This window comes from Gouania willdenowi, chromosome 22 (genome assembly GCF_900634775.1).
Source record: "Gouania willdenowi chromosome 22, fGouWil2.1, whole genome shotgun sequence".
In the NCBI taxonomy this organism is placed as follows: Eukaryota; Metazoa; Chordata; class Actinopteri; order Blenniiformes; family Gobiesocidae; genus Gouania; species Gouania willdenowi.
The window spans coordinates 7,078,855-7,098,258 of record NC_041065.1 but is presented as its reverse complement, the minus strand read 5'-3'; the positions used below and the strand labels follow the sequence as shown (position 1 = coordinate 7,098,258).

General features: G+C 38.0%; 2 protein-coding genes across 2 annotated transcripts; both read right to left on the bottom strand.

The window, feature by feature from the left end:
- Positions 1–4,506: 4,506 nt before the first annotated feature.
- Positions 4,507–9,436, bottom strand: LOC114456295 (transmembrane protein 151B-like). Its single transcript, XM_028437950.1, has 2 exons — positions 8,854–9,436; positions 4,507–6,622 (listed from the first exon to the last, which is right to left on the bottom strand). The coding sequence occupies exons 1-2, from the start codon at positions 9,073–9,075 to the stop codon at positions 5,213–5,215; spliced, it is 1,632 nt and encodes a 543-aa protein (XP_028293751.1). The 5' UTR covers positions 9,076–9,436; the 3' UTR covers positions 4,507–5,212.
- A 4,681-nt stretch (positions 9,437–14,117) lies between these two features.
- On the bottom strand, positions 14,118–17,305 carry grxcr1b (glutaredoxin and cysteine rich domain containing 1 b). The gene is made up of 2 exons (XM_028437951.1): positions 16,759–17,305; positions 14,118–14,315 (listed from the first exon to the last, which is right to left on the bottom strand). Exons 1-2 carry the CDS (start codon positions 17,182–17,184, stop codon positions 14,274–14,276), a joined length of 468 nt encoding a protein of 155 aa, XP_028293752.1. The 5' UTR covers positions 17,185–17,305; the 3' UTR covers positions 14,118–14,273.
- Positions 17,306–19,404: the final 2,099 nt, after the last annotated feature.

Here is a 19,404-nt window from a genome sequence, read left to right as displayed (position 1 = left end):
GTGTGACCACTAGGGTTGGGTACGCACGTTTCATATGTTTCTGCTGGAAAGTGTTAAACCAATTCAATTCAACTTTATTTGTATAAAGCAATTTACAACAAAGTCATCTCAATGTGCTTATCAAAATGTAAAATTCATAATAAGAAAAAAACCCCAACAAGATCAACATGAACAAGTATTTAGCCATCTAACAAAATCAACATTGTAAAACACCATTAAAGAAACATAAACAATTATTTAATATAGCCTCCATACTCTCCCAACAAGATATATCTCATGACACGGCAGTGCATCTGTTGTTTGTGTTGGAAACACAGAAACACGAAGAAAATCACAACAACAACAACTCGGAACAGCCTCAGTGAGGAGCATCCACAAAGCCACTCCTTCCCTTTGTACCATTCACTGTGAAAAGTATGAAACATGTTCTGACCTTACCTTTGCTGAAGCTCAGGTAGCTCAGATGTTGGTCTCCCATCTTTTAAAAGCTGTAATTTTTTCTCAAAACAAAGTTTCTCTATCATCTCTAGCGCCGTCATCCTGCCTGTAGTGTTATCCCGCCCACTCGCTAGAGCGAGAGAGAACGTAGCAGCAGCGGTCACATGGGAACAATTCACCAATGCACTGTGAACTTACATATAGCATTTAGCCTAGCGTAGAGAGTTGCCTTTTTACTTAAATGATTGTCATCTTGGGGAACTGACTGCGCATGCGCAAACACATAAAACCATGCTATGGGAACAGAAGCAGAGCAGCAAGGTGCTTTTGGATGGGGGTGTGGCCTCCCTCTGCCTTACAGTGGAGTGAGACTGTGCAGCCGTTCCAGGAAATAGCGCTGTTTAGCAATTTGGGCTTTTGAAACGCACAAAATGCGGACACTTTCAAACTTATAGGTACTGTAGGCTATCAGAAATGGAAAAATAAATAATTTATAATTATATTATAATTAAAACAAATAATCAAAATATCAATTCACCCTTGGGTAGGCACTGCCTACCTTGCCTACCCTGACTGCACGTCACTGAAGAAGACATAGTCATCAACATCCTTTTCCTAAATGTCCTAAATCTAAGAACTTAAATGTAAACATAAGAAAATATTATCACATCAGAATATAAAATTACAAACTATCTTAAACGGTTTCTAAGAAAAGATGTCCCCTTTGAAGATACCACGAACAGAGTAAAAAAAACGGCACAAGGGCAATAACTCCAGAAAAAATAATTGCGCACTTCTCATTTTCAAACTCCATCACGGTATTGATACCCTGAAGCCACACACCGAATTTGGTAATCCTATCTTAAATGGTTTCTAAGGAAAGATGTCCCCTTTGAAGATACCTCGAACAGAGTCAAAAAAAAACCAAACAAAGACAATAACTCTGGAAAAAATAATTGCGTCCTTCTCATTTTCGAACTTCATCAAGGTATTGATACCCTGAAGCCACTAATTTCAGTGTCATTTCTGACTGTTAATAGCAGAAACGGTTGTGATTATCCAAAAAATAGTGCACAACTTTTATTGCCACCATCGTTTTTCAGCAAAATCATAATGCATACATTGAAATTTAATCAATTCATTTATACAGCCCATTTGATTATTACCAATGTAACATTTACCATTTACTTTGTACAAGAGGTTTGTTTGATTGTAAATATCAACATAAATACTTTTGCATTTACATCAGGATTCCACACCACTTCCTAATGTCAGCCACCTCAAGTGCATATTACAGTTTATGTTACCATTAAAAAAAAGCATTTTGGATAAAGTTTATCTCTAATGAGATTATAAAAAATGTTTAGACTTCAATTGTTGTGTATGATGTCAGTGTGTAATCAATATTTCAATTCTTACATGTGCTGCCTTGATCTCTCAGATTAACCATTTAAAATATCTCAGTAACAAAGACACGGTGTAATACATTTTTTGTGAATCAACAAATAAAGCATTGTTCCTTTACAATGTGCTTTGTTGACACAATATTACAGTCAGTCATATGAGTTGGTATTTTACATTCATGTATAATTTACCAAAAAGCCTCAAGACTCTTGCACATTCTGTTGATATATTTTCTGATTGTATGACTTCTGTATGGTGTCTCCTCTTTATTGTTATCACATATTGACATCAGCCTAAATCTTAGAGGATACAGGAAGCCTAAAAATGTTTAAGGGTCCTTCCCCAAACTTATCTAATTTGCAGCATTTAAGAGAAACCAAATTCCGATCCTATGTATGTCCTGTAAGTGCAGTAAGATTGACAGTAAAGTAAACTTTGGGTTGATTTCAGAATGCAGCAAGAAAGTTGCTTTAAGTGCTTAGACTCCCTTACAAAGTAGCTTGGAATGGTTTTGGTTTATTGAATCCCTTGCAATGAAATTAGATTTCCACGTCTTTTTGGATCAGTATTGATCACATTGAGTAATGCCTCACTGTTTGTCACATTTAGAACATTCAGCACCTATCTTTTTCAGGATTTTTATTCCCTATACTTTTGGCACCTATGATGTATGGGGGGTTGTTGCCAAAAATTTGAAATGGGCATCTTAAATTGTGCTGTGAAATGTTTTTGTTTTTGTTGTTTTTGTAATTTCTAAAGATGAATTTAGAGAGTCTTGATACTTGTTTACTTACCCATGCCCAAACTTGTATTGCATCAGACACACAGCAAAGCTCTGAGGTACAAAGGGGTATTCCAGAAAGCGGGTTATGTTCAAACTCTGAGTATGTCTGGGCTAAAAAATGGGAAACTCTGAGTTTCCGATTCTAGAAAGCTAGGTAAGTTATACTCTGAGTATGTCACCATGGTAACATTTTCCGTGAACTGTTTGTATAAGTATTAGTAACATCACACACCACAGACGTGCGCTCACATCGTTACAAATGTTGTACTGCTTCATGTTTTTTTTGCAAACTGTAGTTTACAGCATTGGGGATGCAGACATTTCGGGAAAGACACTGCAATCAGAAAGGTTGCTCTGCATTTAAACCCCAGCTGTCGTGTTTTGTAAAGTTACCTGGATACAAACCTGTGGCAAATGTAAAGGGAAATACGTCATTTTAAAGGAATACACATTTAAGGCTCCACATATACATTAGTTCTTAAAAAGATCAAAGAGCAATATATAAATCCTACAGAAATACAACTGGTAATGTTCCCTATGACCGTAGAATGGATGACACAATTTGAACGCTACAGTGGCGCAATGGTAAGGCAGCACTCTAGACAACTCCGGCAACTACATTACTTTCAAAATCAATGTAAATGACGCAACGTCAAGCGGTTGTCACTGTCTGTAGAGCCAAGGCTACAGCCCTCCCTCCCGCAACAGCGAGAAGGCTGCACTGAGAGGGCTGTATACTTCCCCAACTTACAGGGGCCAAATGAAAGTGGAATACTCTTTGATTAAGCCTTTTAAATTCTAAGTATATTTTGAGTGAGCTCATCCTTTATAGTAACTCTGTAAGTTGATAATTTAAACTGTAAGTACGAGTGGAGCTGTCTTTGATATGTGCCGTAAATGTACGGCCGGAGAAGAAGTGATCAATCCCCTCGGTGCAGCTCGCTGCTCCGCAGACAAACACTGTTCCCCGGTCGTCACTGGAGCGATGACGTGATGAAGTGACCAAATAGCGTGACAATGTTCAAGCGACTTATCACAGGCGATTTAAAAGATTATAGTCGCTGAAGTCGGGTTCTGTGTGAAAGCACCTTTAGAACAGGCTCATATTCCCCAAACATCTGCTTATTTCACCTATTGGGGTGAATAAATCACTCTCTTTCAGCTTGTTGCCATTGTAGCTCGTGTTATCTTTGCTCCATTGATGATGGCTTATTATCACGATCGTGCACGTAAGTAACCCAAGGTTTACATACTCAGGGTGGGGTGACCCGGTTCATACCAGCTGTAAGGTTTGGTGAGGTTTGGTGACCCAGAGTTTATGGATAGACTCAGAGTTTGTTTCTTTTTGGAATACCCATCCGATAGTATGTGAACAAAGCACCAGGTGCAAACACAAGTCAGTCCATTAACATCCATGTGAAAGTATTATTTTTCTCAGGAGTTGCCATGTAACATCAACAGTCATCACTCGAAACGGTGGTCAGGATACACCAGAATGTGATTCTTATTTCTTACAGTTGCAACCATTGTCAGTAAACCAATGCATTAAAAATGTACAAACGAAGATCACAGAACTTTAGCATCCAATTTGAAAATGTCCAATCAATACAGAGTAACCCACAAGTTAAAAAGTAAATAAACCCCAAACCCACTTTTTTCTGCTGAATACAAATGTATTTGGGTATGAAGTAGTGCTGTTGATTGATCCTGGTCCAACTCTCAACATTTTAGTATTTCCATTTGGCATATTAAACTGAGACTGCCCTCAATGGGTGGATACCTGGCTATTACAATTGAATTTTTGTATTGGCTGAGAACAAGATCATGTGATGTTTTTGAACCATCTTGCATCACAAACTAGCACTGTTAGCTCCGCCCCTTTTATAAAAACTACCACCTGTGGGCTCTACAATCAGTGGTGAGTAGGTTGGATTAATAGAATAGTGAATAGAGAGGTATATTGAGTAATGAGTAGCTAGTTAACATAGCATAGATTGTTCTTTGTAGATTTTTTAACATAGATTGTGCGTGTCTTAACTGCTCCAAAAGCCCCGCCTATAATCAAGGCATTTTTTAAATTTCCCTCATTGTGACAGATCAGGAGAAAGCAGGGGTTTAGTTACTCTTTAAAGAATGTATCACGGATTGAATTGGTGGCTGCCTCATTGATCTACGCTCGCTCTGCATGAGCACAACTAATCTGTCTTTCCATGTTATTGTAACGTTATATATAAGTTATTGCTCTGATCAAAAGACATCAAGAAATGCTCTCTGAACTGGTCTATGGTGTAATTGCAGCCTCTTTCAAACACACTACAAATAGTATATTAGAATGTGCATGATATATAGCAACAAACTCAACAGTCTTCGTCTTATTGGTTTTAATGGAAGTCCTTGAGTCAGTTCTCAAGCCACTGTACCTTAGTCATTGTTATTGCTTTGGTCATTCACACATGCACAATTCAAGTCCAAAGTTCTAATAGTACGGATAATACAGCATGAACCTGTTATTAGGATGTGTTTGCACTTGTCTCTGATGCCCAGTTTGCTACAATAAGGTTTCTGAGTGTGTATGTTTCTGCATAATCATAAGGAAGTCTCTACACAGGAGGCGTTTCTGTGGAAAGACCTGTGGTTTTGGCAGTTCTCGTTGCAGTGCACGATGAGCACAGGGTAGCACAGAGCGTCCTCATATTCAGGAGGTTCCTCGTCATCAGTGGTGAGGCGCTCTGAAAGGCAGCGGGTGTTCTCACTGGGACTTTCCTGGTCGTCCAAGCTGCCACTCCTCCAGAAGCAGCTTCTCTGGGAACCGTAGCGCCGAGCCAGCGAGAAGCGGCTGCTGCTAAAGGGGATGCGGGAGCTGGCGCCTGTGCAGATGCTCAGGGCACTTCTGGAAAACACAGAGGAGCAGCTGATAGCTCTATGGCAGCGTTCACAGTTCTGACGAATCCCACTGAAGCTCGTCGGGTGCTGGGCCAGGTCCATCAGGCCAGCCTCTGAATAACTGGGTACCAGTTGCTGGTTGGAGCGAATATGCCACTCCAACTCTGTGCTGTCAATTGTGTTTACGCGAGGGATGCGTCGCCAGTATGGCCGATCGTCACATGGTGTTGCCGGGAGGTAATCCTGCCCAAAGAGCTTCTCAACACGATAGTGGATGTAAGCAGTGCGATATTCTGTAAATACACGAAGAGGCCAGGAGAATGTGAGGAATGAGGCGAACCAGAAGACGTAGTGGGATAGATACCAGGGCTGGTGCTCCGGATCGGCCAGAACCAAGACATACTCCTTAAGATCAATGTTTTTCAGGTGCATCCCTTCCCTGGCTTCCATATAGTCATCAAGGCCCTCGTTGTCTGTGAAAAACCTTGCTCTCTGTGTGAGGTAAGAGTTTTCGGACTCTACGTTGGCAAAGCTAAAACACTTTGTGAAGCGCATCTTTGTCAGAGCAGACTTCTCCAGTGTCAGCAACTGCTTGGAAACATCTTTCACCCCACAGTGACTGTAGTCAAACTCAGCTTCTGCTACATGGGTGTTGACACGCTCATGGTAGACCTGTGTGCTAGTGTAGGCATCTCCGTTACGGTAGCGTGTCACCTGTCGAGTCCGCCGAACGTAGTGGTAGCTTATGGCCTTCCACCAAATGCAAGGTTTGGATTGCTGCATTCTCTGGATGCGCTCATAGATGCCTTCCACATCCACTTTGTTTTGCAGCTCATTCTTCACATGGCAGTGCCAGCACTCCACGAGGTAGACTAGATAGAGCATGCCCAGTAAGGCCAGAGGGATGTAAATATAGCCATCTGAGCAGGGGCTGTCGTGGTACATCATGGATTTCGCTTTAAAGGCACTGTCAAAGGTGAGGCGGGTTACCTTGGTGACATGACACCACACCATGGCTCCAATGCAGCCATACATGAGGACGGACAGAATGAGGCATTTCCAGAAGCTCTCCCTACACAAGGACTTGCTCAGTGATTGCTTCACAGGTCTTTGCTGTTGAGTCAAAGGAGAAGAAAAATCAAAATAAGCAGCACTGCAACATCTGACACTTGTCTTTGTATTTTTAGTACAATTAGTAAATTTAGTGGAAAAAAAATGAATCAAGAAATGAGCAGAAGTGTAAAGAGTACTGATATATCATAGTCAAGTAGAAGTACTTTTACTTGATTGAAATTGTACTCAAGTACAAGTACAAGTAAGTAATACATAAAACATTCAAGTACAAGTAAAAAGTAGCTCAATTAAATGGTACTCAAAGTAAAACTTACGAGTTACTTTCAACCCCCACGTTTATTTTTGGTAATACATCTTGCCACGGTTCCCTTGCATACAGTAAACATCTCATGTATAAACTTAAAAAGGAAGAGACCAGATCTTGCACAATTGGAATTTTATTTTTTTCCCACTAAGGCATCTGTATAAAATAAAAGGTTTGTCAAAATATACAATTCTTTTTTAAATAAATAAAAAAATTCTCAGGCTCTTAACATTTATGAACTCTTAAACAGTGCCATGACAAATGTGCCATGATGTGGGTAACAACATTAGAGGTACAAACCACAACCTGAACCGTAGAAAGTGACTGGGTGGTGATCAGAAATGGCACGATGAAGAACATATGGATTCTTTGATTGCTGTCTGATCATTTCATTTTTTGTAGTTTCACAATGTCTGTTGATCATTTTAAAATAAAAAATTATAATTTACTCAGTAACAGTTGTGTGTAGAGATGTAATGAATTACTTTACTACTTTTAAAATGTACTTAAAGGGGACATATCATGGTTTTTACATATAAATCATACAGTTGTGGTCTATATAAAGTGGAACTGCAATGCTTGGGTCTGAATTCCTCATTATTATAGCTCCACAGGCCCCTTTTCTACCCCTTTTCTGATGTGCTTCTGAGAGCAACTCGTTTTGGTGCGGTCTCTTTAAATCCAAATGAGACACTCCATACCCCGCCCCCTCTCCAGGTTCAACTCCACCCTGCTCGGCCATTTTTGTAGTTTGATAGAAGAGATATGGCTATGTAGCGGGACAGAAAAAGTTTATTCACACATTATTTACAAAATGTCAACAACAGAAGACTTGTCCATCCAGCCTTACATGTTAGAGCCAGAGTCTGACCCGGCGGAGCGAGATGAAAATGAAGATGATGAACCTGCAGAACCCTAACAAGTGAGCTAACACACGCACCGAGCTAACACTAGCGCCAAGCTAATGTCCTGAAATGCATTTTAATACAGTCTTTTCAAAGACAAAAACGGCAAAATGAAATGACTAATGAAAACTTTAGACTTAAATTAAATCACGTAGGTCATATCATCAAGGATCTAAAACGAGCACACAGCGCTAACATATGAAGTCTGAAGACGGTGCAACTGCTAATGCTAACAAAACAATGACAGGGACGTCTTATCATCACACTTTATAGCGTTATTTACAGCTTACCGAAGTGCTCTGTTCGTCGTCTCCAAAGATAGAAGGAATTGAACCCTCAATCAGACAAAGTCTTTCGGCAAATCCTTCTTTATACTGGCGGAGGTTGCAGAAGCAGTCATCCTTGAAGTGCTTCGCGCACACAAAAATGACCTTACCCACAGATGTGGGTACATTTCTGTGAAAAATAAAACTCAACCAGGCACTTTGAAAAGGTTCTGATGCTGGGAGACGGTGTAATGAAGCGTGTGGGTTACTACATCCTACAACCAAACATTTTGATTTCTCCTCTCGTAACTTCTGCATCCTTGAGCTTGGACTACAAAATAAAAGCGAGAAATAAAAATGGCGGATTGCTCGAAGTGTTGGACCTGGAGTTGATGTACTAATTTGGCAGTTCTGCTGACGTTATTGTTCAAAAAACGTAATAGAGAATCGAAAAATCGAAACAGATTGAAAAATATGACCAAAACAGAACATGAAGATATCAACAGAGCACCTGAAGAGATTAATTTGAACTTTTCTGTACTTCTAAACAATCTAAATATACATCAAAATGCATCTAAGGACTAAAAAAGTGGATTTAGCATGATATGTCCCCTTTAAGTACATGTAAAATTACTGATTTAGAAATGTAACGTAATTGACCCCAACCCTGCATAATACACACATGGCCAGTCAGCATTACACACTACTACAAACACAATGGCTGCAGGACACACACACACACACACACACACACACACTGCAGCATCTGACAAACACACAGTAACAAAGGCTCACCTCCTCCCTGGTGTTCTCTTCTAGCACGGTACTGCTGCTGCTGGTGGTGGTGGTGGTGTTGGGGTTTGTGGTACAGGTACTGGTACTGGTGGTACAGGTACTGGTGGTACAGGTACTGGTGGTACAGGTACTGGTACTGGTACTGGTACAGGTACTGGTACTGGTGGTGGTGTTCTCACTAGTCGTGGCAGCTGAAGCAGAAGCTGCAGCTGGGGGGGACATGGTGGGCTGTAGTCAGCACCCACAGGGCGTCGGTATGGTGGTTGTTGATTGATCGATTCACTCGATCAGCTCTGCAGACCCAGACCTTTAGCACACTTCTCTGCAACGTGAGACGTTCAAGGACCGGTCCGTGATGGATCCGATGTGTGTGTGAGATGTTCGAGCTGAGGGTGCAGCGGGGTGTGTCTGCAGGAGAGCCTCCATCCTCTGCTCGGTTCAGCTCCGTCTGACTGGAACACCCGCAGGATCATAGTGGGACCAGCTCCATCAGCCGGACTTCACGGTAAAGGTGACCCCGACCACCATTGATCCGTCAGTGAGGGTCGGCAGGCTGGGTGTTGTCCGTGGTACTGAGTCTGACTGGTAGGTGAACGGCAGGCTGCACAACTCCACTACTTAAAGGGATAGTCCACCTTTTTTAAAAGCTGTTTGGGGACCCTGTGTAAGGTGATCTTTGAGCCCCCTCTTTCAACCACAAAAAAAGACATACAGCAGGGTTGGGGTCACCAACCTTTTTGATACCGTGAGCTACTTCAAAGTTACTGAATAATCCACAGGGCTACCAGTTTGATACACACAGAAATACCACAATTTCACAGTTTCACTTTAATTAGAGGGAAAGATAATGAGGAAAGACTTTCCATCTGCTTAAAAAGTTAGGAACTACTTAAAGGAGCCGAGGGCAGGAATTGAGGGAAAAAAAAATATTAATTTTAAGTTTTTTAATGCTAATGGGTGAAGAAGCATTCAAAACCAAAGAGAATGAACCCACACACATTTCTCCCCAACATGTTGTTTCATTTTCAAATGACCACTTCTGAAACATTTATTTGGGAATCATCATGTTCCGATTTTACGAGCCACTAACTACTCTTTTTTTTTTTTTTTAACCCAAAGCATGGTCTTACAATTTAACAATTATGTAAGAATTCATAAAACTCCACTTACTTTTTTTTTTTAAATTCTATTTATTTATTTATTCATTATTTTATTAGAAAAAAAAACATCACAATCTTAAAACCAAATAAGCAGCATATTTAATTAAGTTTTGTCTGCAATACACAAAGAAATAACACATTTGTCTCAATGTTTCAGTGAAAATAAACATTTAAAGGGGCGGTAATATGAAAAATGTGTTTTACAGTGATATACATCCCTTTAGCCTCATTCAGACGGCCAAAGTTGAAAAAGTTCCGTTTCCTCCCTCCCTTGTTATTCCACATTTTGTAAAAAATCAGCTCAAAACAGGCTAGGTGATGTCATCTGGTAGAAACTCCTCCTCCTGACAATCCTGGCTCCTCCTACCCTATAAAAATGTGAGCCCCTCCCTCTCAAACTAATTCAGAGGTAAAACTAACACTGCAGTTGAATATAGAATTTATATTATACTTTATTGTCATATATGTAAAGCTACATACTCGAAATGTGTTCTCTGTATTTAACTCCTCGCTGAGGAACAGTGGACAGCGATGGTGTAGCACCCAGGAAGCAGTCACAAAAAGGTCCATTTTTAGTACCAGTTATATTGCCTCGTATCAGCTTTGACATGATCTGACTTGTTTGTGACCCAATGCGATGCAGTGGTTGGACAAAACAGTGGACTATGACCTTAAATGAACTATTCCTGTAATAAGAGGTAATCTTGTTTCGTAACATAGGCCTTTAAAGATGGTTAATTTAATACAAAAACTTCTCAGGTCTAACATTATTCAACTCTACTAAGGCTCTGACTACATCTGTCATTAATGTCTTAAATCATGTTTTTTAGATGGAGTTAAGTGGTGACTAGTGCTACTGTTAGAACAAGCCTAAGGGCACCTCACATGGTCCATGTGTGCGAACCAGGATCCACGGACACCATGTTGGTGACCCCTGCCGTATACTAAGTTTTCCATTTGATCTGAGGTGATACATCAGCATTTTTTTACATTCTGAGGAGAAACTGCTGACACCGGCTGAAGAATGTCTGCAGTAAATGTTAAAATGTAACACAAAATACTAACACTATTGGAAAAACAGTAAAATAAATGTATTGCAATGAAAAACATTAATATTATCTTCATTGAATTACTAGTAAACGATAACGTTGGTGAAAAATAAGTAACAAGTAAAGAAAAAATTAATGTAATGTGATGTAAGAGCCAAGAAATGGGTTGCTGATTCGACCTAAGTCAGGGGTTCTCAACTGATCTCTCTGTGGGACCCACTTTTTGTCTTGGTTATTAAAATAATATAATTTTTCAAAAATAGCTGTTGAAAACATACATACAGTTGCTGGTCATATAATTAGAATATCATGAAAAAGTTGATTTATTTCAGTAATTCCATTCAAAAAGTGAAACTTGAATATTATATTCATTCATTACACACAGACTCATAAATTTCAAATGTTTATTTCTTTTAATTTTGATGATTATAACTGACAACTAATGAGAATCCCAAATTCAGTATCTCAGAAAATTAGAATATTACTTTCTAGAAACGTTGGCCAACTGAAAAGTATGAACATGAAAAGTATGAGCATGTACAGCACTCAATACTTAGTTGGGGCTCCTTTTGTCTGAATTACTGCAGCAATGCAATGCGGCATGAAGTCGATCAAAATGAAATCTGCATCTCCATAAAGTTGGTCAGCAGCAGGAAGCATGAAGAGCTCTAAAACTTCCTGGTAGACGGCTGCGTTGACCTTGGACCACAGGAAACACAGTGGACCAATACCAGCACATGATATGGAACCCCAAATCATCACTGACTGTGGAAACTTTACACTCGACCTCAAGCAACATGGATTCTGTGCCTCCCCTCTCTTCCTCCAGACTCTGGCACCTTGATTTCCAAAAGACATGCAAAATGTACTTTGATCAGAGAACATCACTTTGGACCACTCAACAGCAGTCCAGCCCTTTTTGTCTTTAGCCCAGGTGAGACGCTTCTGACGCTGTCTCTTGTTCAAGAGTGGCTTAACACAATGACTGCAACAGCTGAAACCCATGTCTTCCATACGTCTGTGCGTGGTGGTTCTTGAAGCACTGACTCCAGTTGCAGTTCACACTTTGTGAATCTCCCCCACATTTTTGAATGGGTTTTGTTTCACAATCCTCTCCAGAGCGTGGTTATCACTATTGCTTGTGCACTTTTTTCTACCACATCTTTTCCTTTTCTTCGCCTCTCTATTAATGTGCTTGGAAACAGAGCTCTGTGAACAGCCAACCTCTTTAGCGATGACCTTTTGTGTGTCGCCCTCCTTATGCAAGAGTCAATGGTCGTCTTTTGGACAACTGTCAGGTCAGCAGTTTTCCCCATGATTGTTTAGCGTACAGAACTAGACTGGAGACCATTTAAAGGCATTTGCAGGTGTTTTGAGTTAATTAGCTGTCTTCAATATTGAACTTCTCCACAATATTCTAATTTTTCGAGATAATCAATTTGGAGTTTTCATTAGTTGTCAGTTATAATCATCAACATTAAAATAAATGAACACTTGAAATATGTCAGTCTGTGTGTAATGAATGAATATAATATACAAGTTTCACTTTTCGAATGGAATTACTGAAATAAATCAACTTTTTCATGATATTCTAATTATATGATCAGCACCTGTATATAACATTTTTTTAAAACATTAATCTATATATTTTCCTCTGCAACATGCATTTCACAGCATGCCTGTCAAAAAAAAGTTATTTCAAAATAAAAGACAAGTCCAACATGGGAGACATTAAGTATTTATTAATTTTTGACCAGCTGTCCGTGACTCACCCAGTACAGGTCTGCGACCCACTTTTGGGTCCCGACCCACCAGTTCAGAATCACTGTTTTAAATGTTAGGTACGTGGCTGGGATACATCATCAATTTATGGGGCCCAGATTGTAAAGTTGCACATGCGAAAATAAACAGCAATTTTTTGCCACATTTAGCAACAAACTGTGTTTAAAAAATGTATGTGAATTTTGTGATTTTTTTCTCATGAAAATATTATGTCAATGTTAAATCTAAATGCTAAATCTAAATTTAAATGTTAAATATTAAATATAAATGGTAAATCTAAATGTTAATGTTAAATTTTAAATAAAATTGTTTAATGTTAAATATTAAATCTTAAATCTAAATCTAAATATTAAATCTAAATGTTAAATGTAAAGCTTTAATCTAAATTTTAGAGGTCAAATTAAAATGTTACATCTAAATGCTACATTTAAATATAAATGTTAAATGTCAAGCTAAATGTTGCATCTAAATGTTAAATGTTAATCTAAATAATAAATCTAAATTTTAAATATCAAATTTAAATGTTACATCTAAATGTTACATTTAAATATAAATGTTAAATGTCAAGCTAAATGTTGCATCTAAATGTTAAATGTTAATCTAAATAATAAATCTAAATGTTAAATATTATATCTAAATGTTAAATATTATATCTAAATGTTACATCTAAATGTTACATCTAAATGTTACATCTAAATGTTACATTTAAATATAAATGTTAAATATAAATGCTAAATATAAATGTTAAATATAAATGTTCAATATTAAATCTAAATGTTAAATATAAATCCAAATGTTATTTTCTCTCAATCTGGTCAAAAGAAACATATGCAGAAAAATTCATTGCTAAATGTGGCAAAAATATTTGTTGTTTATTTTAGCATGAGCATTTTTATAATCAGGGCTCACAGACAATTCACCTTGAACAGTGCAAACTACAACAAATGTTCTTGGGCATGTTCAGTGAATACAGTGATGTACAGGGCTGTGCTATTCAGTCTCTCTCTCTTTTATCCTTTTAAGATCAGTGGTTGTGGTCTTTCTACAACTATAGAGTGAAAGTCTGACCAAGTCTTTCCTATTAATTATTGAGAAAATAGTGAAAAAATATTTGGAAGAAAAGTAAGAAACAAACACGGCAAATTCTGCTCCAACAAATGAAGGGTGTTTCATTAATTCAGATAGAAGTTTAATTTGGTATTTGTCTTTTAAGAATGACAATCCGGACACAAGGTCAAGAACTTCACAGGTGTAAAAACTCAATGAAATTCCACACTACAAATAAATCTGTACTTATTTCAAAAAATACAAAATGGTCTAAGAACCCACAGTAATAGCCATGCTGTCCATTAACAGATGCAGAGAACACTGCTGGTGGAGACAAACCAGTATTAGTACCCTCTCTAGTATTCTCTGGTGGTCACAGTCACTAATGTTCCCATGGTCTCCTCTTCTGATGACGATGGGCACCCTGAAAAGAATAGAATTAATGATTACTTCTCCCTCAGAGGTGTAGTAACAAGTTACTATAGAGTGAGTTTTGGATATATATGGTCATCTCTCTCCTGTATTTTCAGTTAATGTTTCTAATCAAGATCATATCTATCATCATTTTGTGTGTTTTCAGTGTCATTTTGTGTATTTTGTTGTTGTTCGTCTGTTCTTTTTATTATTCGGTATATTTTTCTCTTATTTTGTGTGTTATTTCAATTATTAGTTCTCAGTGTGTGTGTTTTTGCTGTTGTTTTTGTGTGTTGTTGATATTTCAAATATTAGCTCTGTGTGTGTGTTTTTGGTGTTGTTGTTTCTTATGTCATTTTGTATGTTTCTCTATTATTTTTGTTTATTTGGTAGTGCTCTTGTGTATTTTTTTTTTTGTTGTCGTTTTGTGTGTTGCTCATAATATTCAGTGTGATTATCATTTTGAACTAAAAATAGACATAAAATCCCATATTTTAATGTGTTCATTTGTTAATTTTTTCCTCTCTCTCTCAAGTATCCCCTGTAGTGCCGTTGCATACCCCTAGGGGTACATGTACCCCCATTTGAGAAAAACTGGTTTAAATTATACAACAGTTAGTTCGACCAAGTAATTTGATTGGACAATGATATTCTGTCACAAATGCTGGGTGTGGTGGTTGACCCAGGTGCAGAGAGAGAAGGAGGCAGCAGGCAGGTGAATCTCTTGTAATTTGAGTCCATGTTGCAAAAAAAGAAACCCAAAGAACCAAACTACAAAATGTGGGCACTGGGAACACTGAAGAGGGAGAAATACCATGGGAAATAAACTGTATATAGGTCTATAGATTTTACCTGTTGAATAGGATAGAAAAAGTCATATTGCTACTTTGCTTTTACATATCATATTTTAACCCTGAACAAGAATAAGCAGGTTAGAACAGTGTTTCTCAAATGGGGGTACGTGTACCCCTAGGGGTACGCAATTTTTAGTTAAAAATGATAATCACACTGAAGATTACCAGCAACTCAAAATAAGAGATATTTTACAGAACAAACACTCAATGAGAGAACAATGCACAAGGTCACTGCAAAATACACAAACATAACAGAAAACATACAAAACGACATAAGAACCAACCAAACAACACCAAAGACACTCACACACTGAGATAGAATAATTGAAATAATACCAACAACACACAAAAACAACAACAGAAACACAGACAAATAAGAGAAAAATATACCGAATAATAAAAAGAACAAACAACAACAAAATGATGATAGAATAGAAATGATCATGAACTGAAAATATAAGAATCAGTCTTGGTCACAGGAGGGAAACGACTGTAAATAATAAAAACTGTAGAATTAAAACTATTCAGGAGGCACTAAATACTGTTTCATTCCACTTATTTACAAACTGAGATCCTTTAAAATGTGTCTTATCAGTCATTCATTCCATCATTATGCTCTATAGTTGGTTTTCACAGAATTCTGAGCATTCAAAAGTAAGAGAAAGGGGATACTAGATCTGTGTTATTCATGGATAAATAAAATATATTTCAAAGATCACTCAAGTTGGAAATCCCTACAAATGTAAAACATTTATATATAATATAATTTCACGTTTGACAAGCTGTTTTTTCTGTTTTGATTAATTTCTTACTCCTAATGAGGAAAGAGTAGAGGAACGCTATAGGAGCACATGCATACTGATATATCCTACTCAAGAAAAAGTACTGTTACTTGATTGAAATTGTACTCAAGTACAAGTACAAGTAAGTCATACATAAAATACTGTACTCAAGTACAAATAAAAATATCTTAATTAAATAGTACTCAAAGTAAAAGTTACTAGTTACTTTCACCCCCATGTGTATTTCTGGTAATAAATCGTTGCCATGGTTCCCTTGCATGCAGTAAACATTTCATATATAAACTTAATAACGAAGAGACCAAATCTTGCACAATTGGAACTAAATTTATTTTCCACAAAGGCATTTTTTTTTAGAAAAAATAACACCATTGAGCTTAATTCAAAGTAAAAGAAATAGAATCTCAGGCTAAAGTATAAAAGTATAGCAAAATTTATGAACTCTAAAATTGAGAAAATAACAGGCATTCAATGCTATTTTGGCGCCGTGCATTACGTTTAATCTGATTGGTTGGCTATGATTTCATGCATTTGATTGTTGTCTGGTCATTTCATTTTTTGTAGTGTCACAATGTCTGTTGATCATTTTAAAACAAAAAATAATAAATAATTCTCTCAGTAATGGTTGGGTGTAGAAATGTAACAAACTACTTTACTTCTCTAAAACGTACTTGAGTACAAGTAAAATTACTGACTTAGAAATAAACTCAAAAAAGTACAAGTACCCATAAAAGCAACACAATTACAGTACTGTTAGTACTTTTAATCTGTTACTTTTACCTCTGCTACTGCTACTTACAGAGTACATGTTGGACAGGTTGTTGAAGAGCACTTGGCCTGCGCTCACTTTGTTGCACACTCCTCTCACTGTCCCGTTCTTGCTGCAGATGTTGATCCTCTTGTTACTGAACAGCATCTCTCTCTTGGCACTTGCGTACAGAAGCAGTTCATCAGGTTCACAGCCGCTCTCGTCTGTCTTCTTCTCTGCCAGCAGCCCATTCAGGTGGCTGTTGGCCTCACTCACACTAGGCTGCATGCTGCCATTGTGCTCCACCTCTGGGCTGCTGGTGCGGTCAGAGTCAAAAGAGCCTGACATGGAACTGGAAGTGCACCATCCCTGCCTTTCCTCCTTGAACACTTCGGCCAATACCCGGCCGCTGTTAGCAGATGCTATTCTGAAACGGACAGTTTTTCCGGCTCTTTCCTTTTCTCGTTGCCCCTCCATTGAAAAAAATTGGATTGTCTTACATGTTTCTCAAGCCAATCAGCCTCAGAAATACTGCTGTGTCGTTATCTAACCAGGATTTCCTCATTGGGAAAAATGAGCTGAAAATACCCCAGCACAAAAAGTAGCCATCCAAGCGGTCAATAATAGATGATCTCCTACCATGGTAACAGCTACACGAGGCCAACCGTCATCACCCCAGTGTTCAATAATGGATGGAGGTTAGGTTGCACACAGCATATACACACTACACCAGGGGTCACCAACCTTTCTGAAACTGTGAGCTACTCCATAGGTACTGTATAGTCCGAAGGGCTACCATTTAGAAAAGCACTTCTTAAATACTATAATTTCTCTCTTTCACTTTAACTAGAGGGTAAGATAAGAAGGAAGACGAACAGTAACTTAACCCTCCTATTTACTTTGTGGTCAGTTTGACCCCATTCAATGTTTGTCATTCAAAAAATAATATTTGGCTTTTTTTCCTTTATATTTCATGACATTTCCTAATTAGATGGTTACAATTGATTAAGCATGAAATTATCATGATGATATTTTTTTCAATGTGCTGAACACATATTGCATGCGTTGGTGTTCCTCTGGGTTCAATTTGACCCCAAACTGTATTAGCTGTGCTTCATTATCAAGGGCAAATATCCCTGGGGTCAAATTGACCCCAAGGCTAAAATGTGTTAGTAATATTTGAGGATAATAGGAGGGTTAAAAAGAGAGGAAATGTTGAGGTTTCAACATGAACCACTTTATTTCTCCCAATTCCTGCAATTGTTTCATTTTGATTACATTTTATTGAAAATTCACCTTGTGTTACTAAAAATATATCTTATATATCATATTATATATAACATACCACTGGCCATACACCAAATCTGCAGCACTTAAAAACATTGGGCACAATGTTTAAGTACAAATAAACATTTAAAGAAAAACTTTTTCAAGTACAGCAGTATTTAACTTGTAGTACTAACTACATCTCTCATATGTATTTATCTTTGTGATCCTGAAAAGTATTGTAAATCAGATTTTAGATGGAGCTCATTGGTGACTAGATTTCCTGAGGGCACCTCACATTAATTAGCCATTGTGCTAACTCATATTTAACTATATAACTCATATTTACGTTATTGCTCTATGCTGACATGTTGATGAATATGCATTGTCCAAATTCAAATAAATAAATAAATAAACATGGTTCATTAAGGCTACCTAGTGCCCATTGGCAAAAATAAGTTAAAGAGTAACTAAACCCCAAAACCCCAAAGCACGACTTCATGAAGTCGTGCTGTTGAATGATCCTGGTCCAACTCTTAACATTTTAGTCAAAGTATTTCAATTTGGCACATTTAGTTGTAAAATGTCAGAGTGACTGCCCTCTATGGGTGGAAACCCAGCTATTACAATTGAATTTTGCTATTGGCTGAGAATTAGATTCTGTGAATTTTTGCGTCATAAACAAGCACTGTTAGCCCCGCCCCTACTATTAAAAACTAGCACCTGTGGGCTCTACAACTGTGGTGAGTAGAGTGGATTGAGAGTAGTGTAGGTATAGTGAGTATTTAGTAGCTTGTTAGCATAGATTGTTCTATGGAGATTTTATAGTATAGACTGGGCGTGTCTTAACTGCTGCAGGGGCTCCGCCCACAATCAAGGCATTTTTTTGAATTTCCCTCCTAGTGGCAGGTCAGGAGAAAGCAGGGGTTTATATGAGGCTCAGATTGTAAAGTTGCACATGCTAAAATAAACAGCCACTTTTTGCAACATTTAGCAACAAACTACATTTAAAAAACGTATGTGAATTTTTTAATGTTACTTTTGACCAGATTTACAGCAATAGTTGTGACATTCGTGATATTTTTTTTCTCATAAAAATATAATGCCATTGTTAAAGCTGCAGTTTGTAGAATCAAGGACTCTTCTCTGTGTTGAAACCGAAACCAAAACTTTCCTCCCTTACCGGTATCTCTTGTGAACGCTATTAGGGACTTTTTTCTCAATAGAGACTAGTGACAAATGTAGGGACTTTATCTTGTGTTAGTGGAGAGTTTTCTGGTGTTTTAGAGACTCTGAAATGAATGTATGTATTACTCTGTACTTACTGTCCTGAGCAGTGGCTGCTGCGTCAGCTCGTCTCCACCACAAGCTCACAGAGGTGGCTGTGATGCCAGCTGCCTGCCGATCAGGGCAGAGTGACAACCATAGACT

Bases quoted from the DNA above. Each gene is read 5' to 3' on its own strand.
- LOC114456295 (XM_028437950.1), bottom strand. From the start codon at position 9,075: ATGTCCCCCCCAGCTGCAGCTTCTGCTTCAGCTGCCACGACTAGTGAG. The intron at 6,623-8,853 runs GTGAGCCTTTGT...TTGACTCAACAG, and splicing joins AAGAGAACACCAGGGAGGAG to CAAAGACCTGTGAAGCAATC.
- grxcr1b (XM_028437951.1), bottom strand. From the start codon at position 17,184: ATGGAGGGGCAACGAGAAAAGGAAAGAGCCGGAAAAACTGTCCGTTTC. The intron at 14,316-16,758 runs GTAAGTAGCAGT...TATTCTTTTCAG, and splicing joins ACCTGTCCAACATGTACTCT to GGTGCCCATCGTCATCAGAA.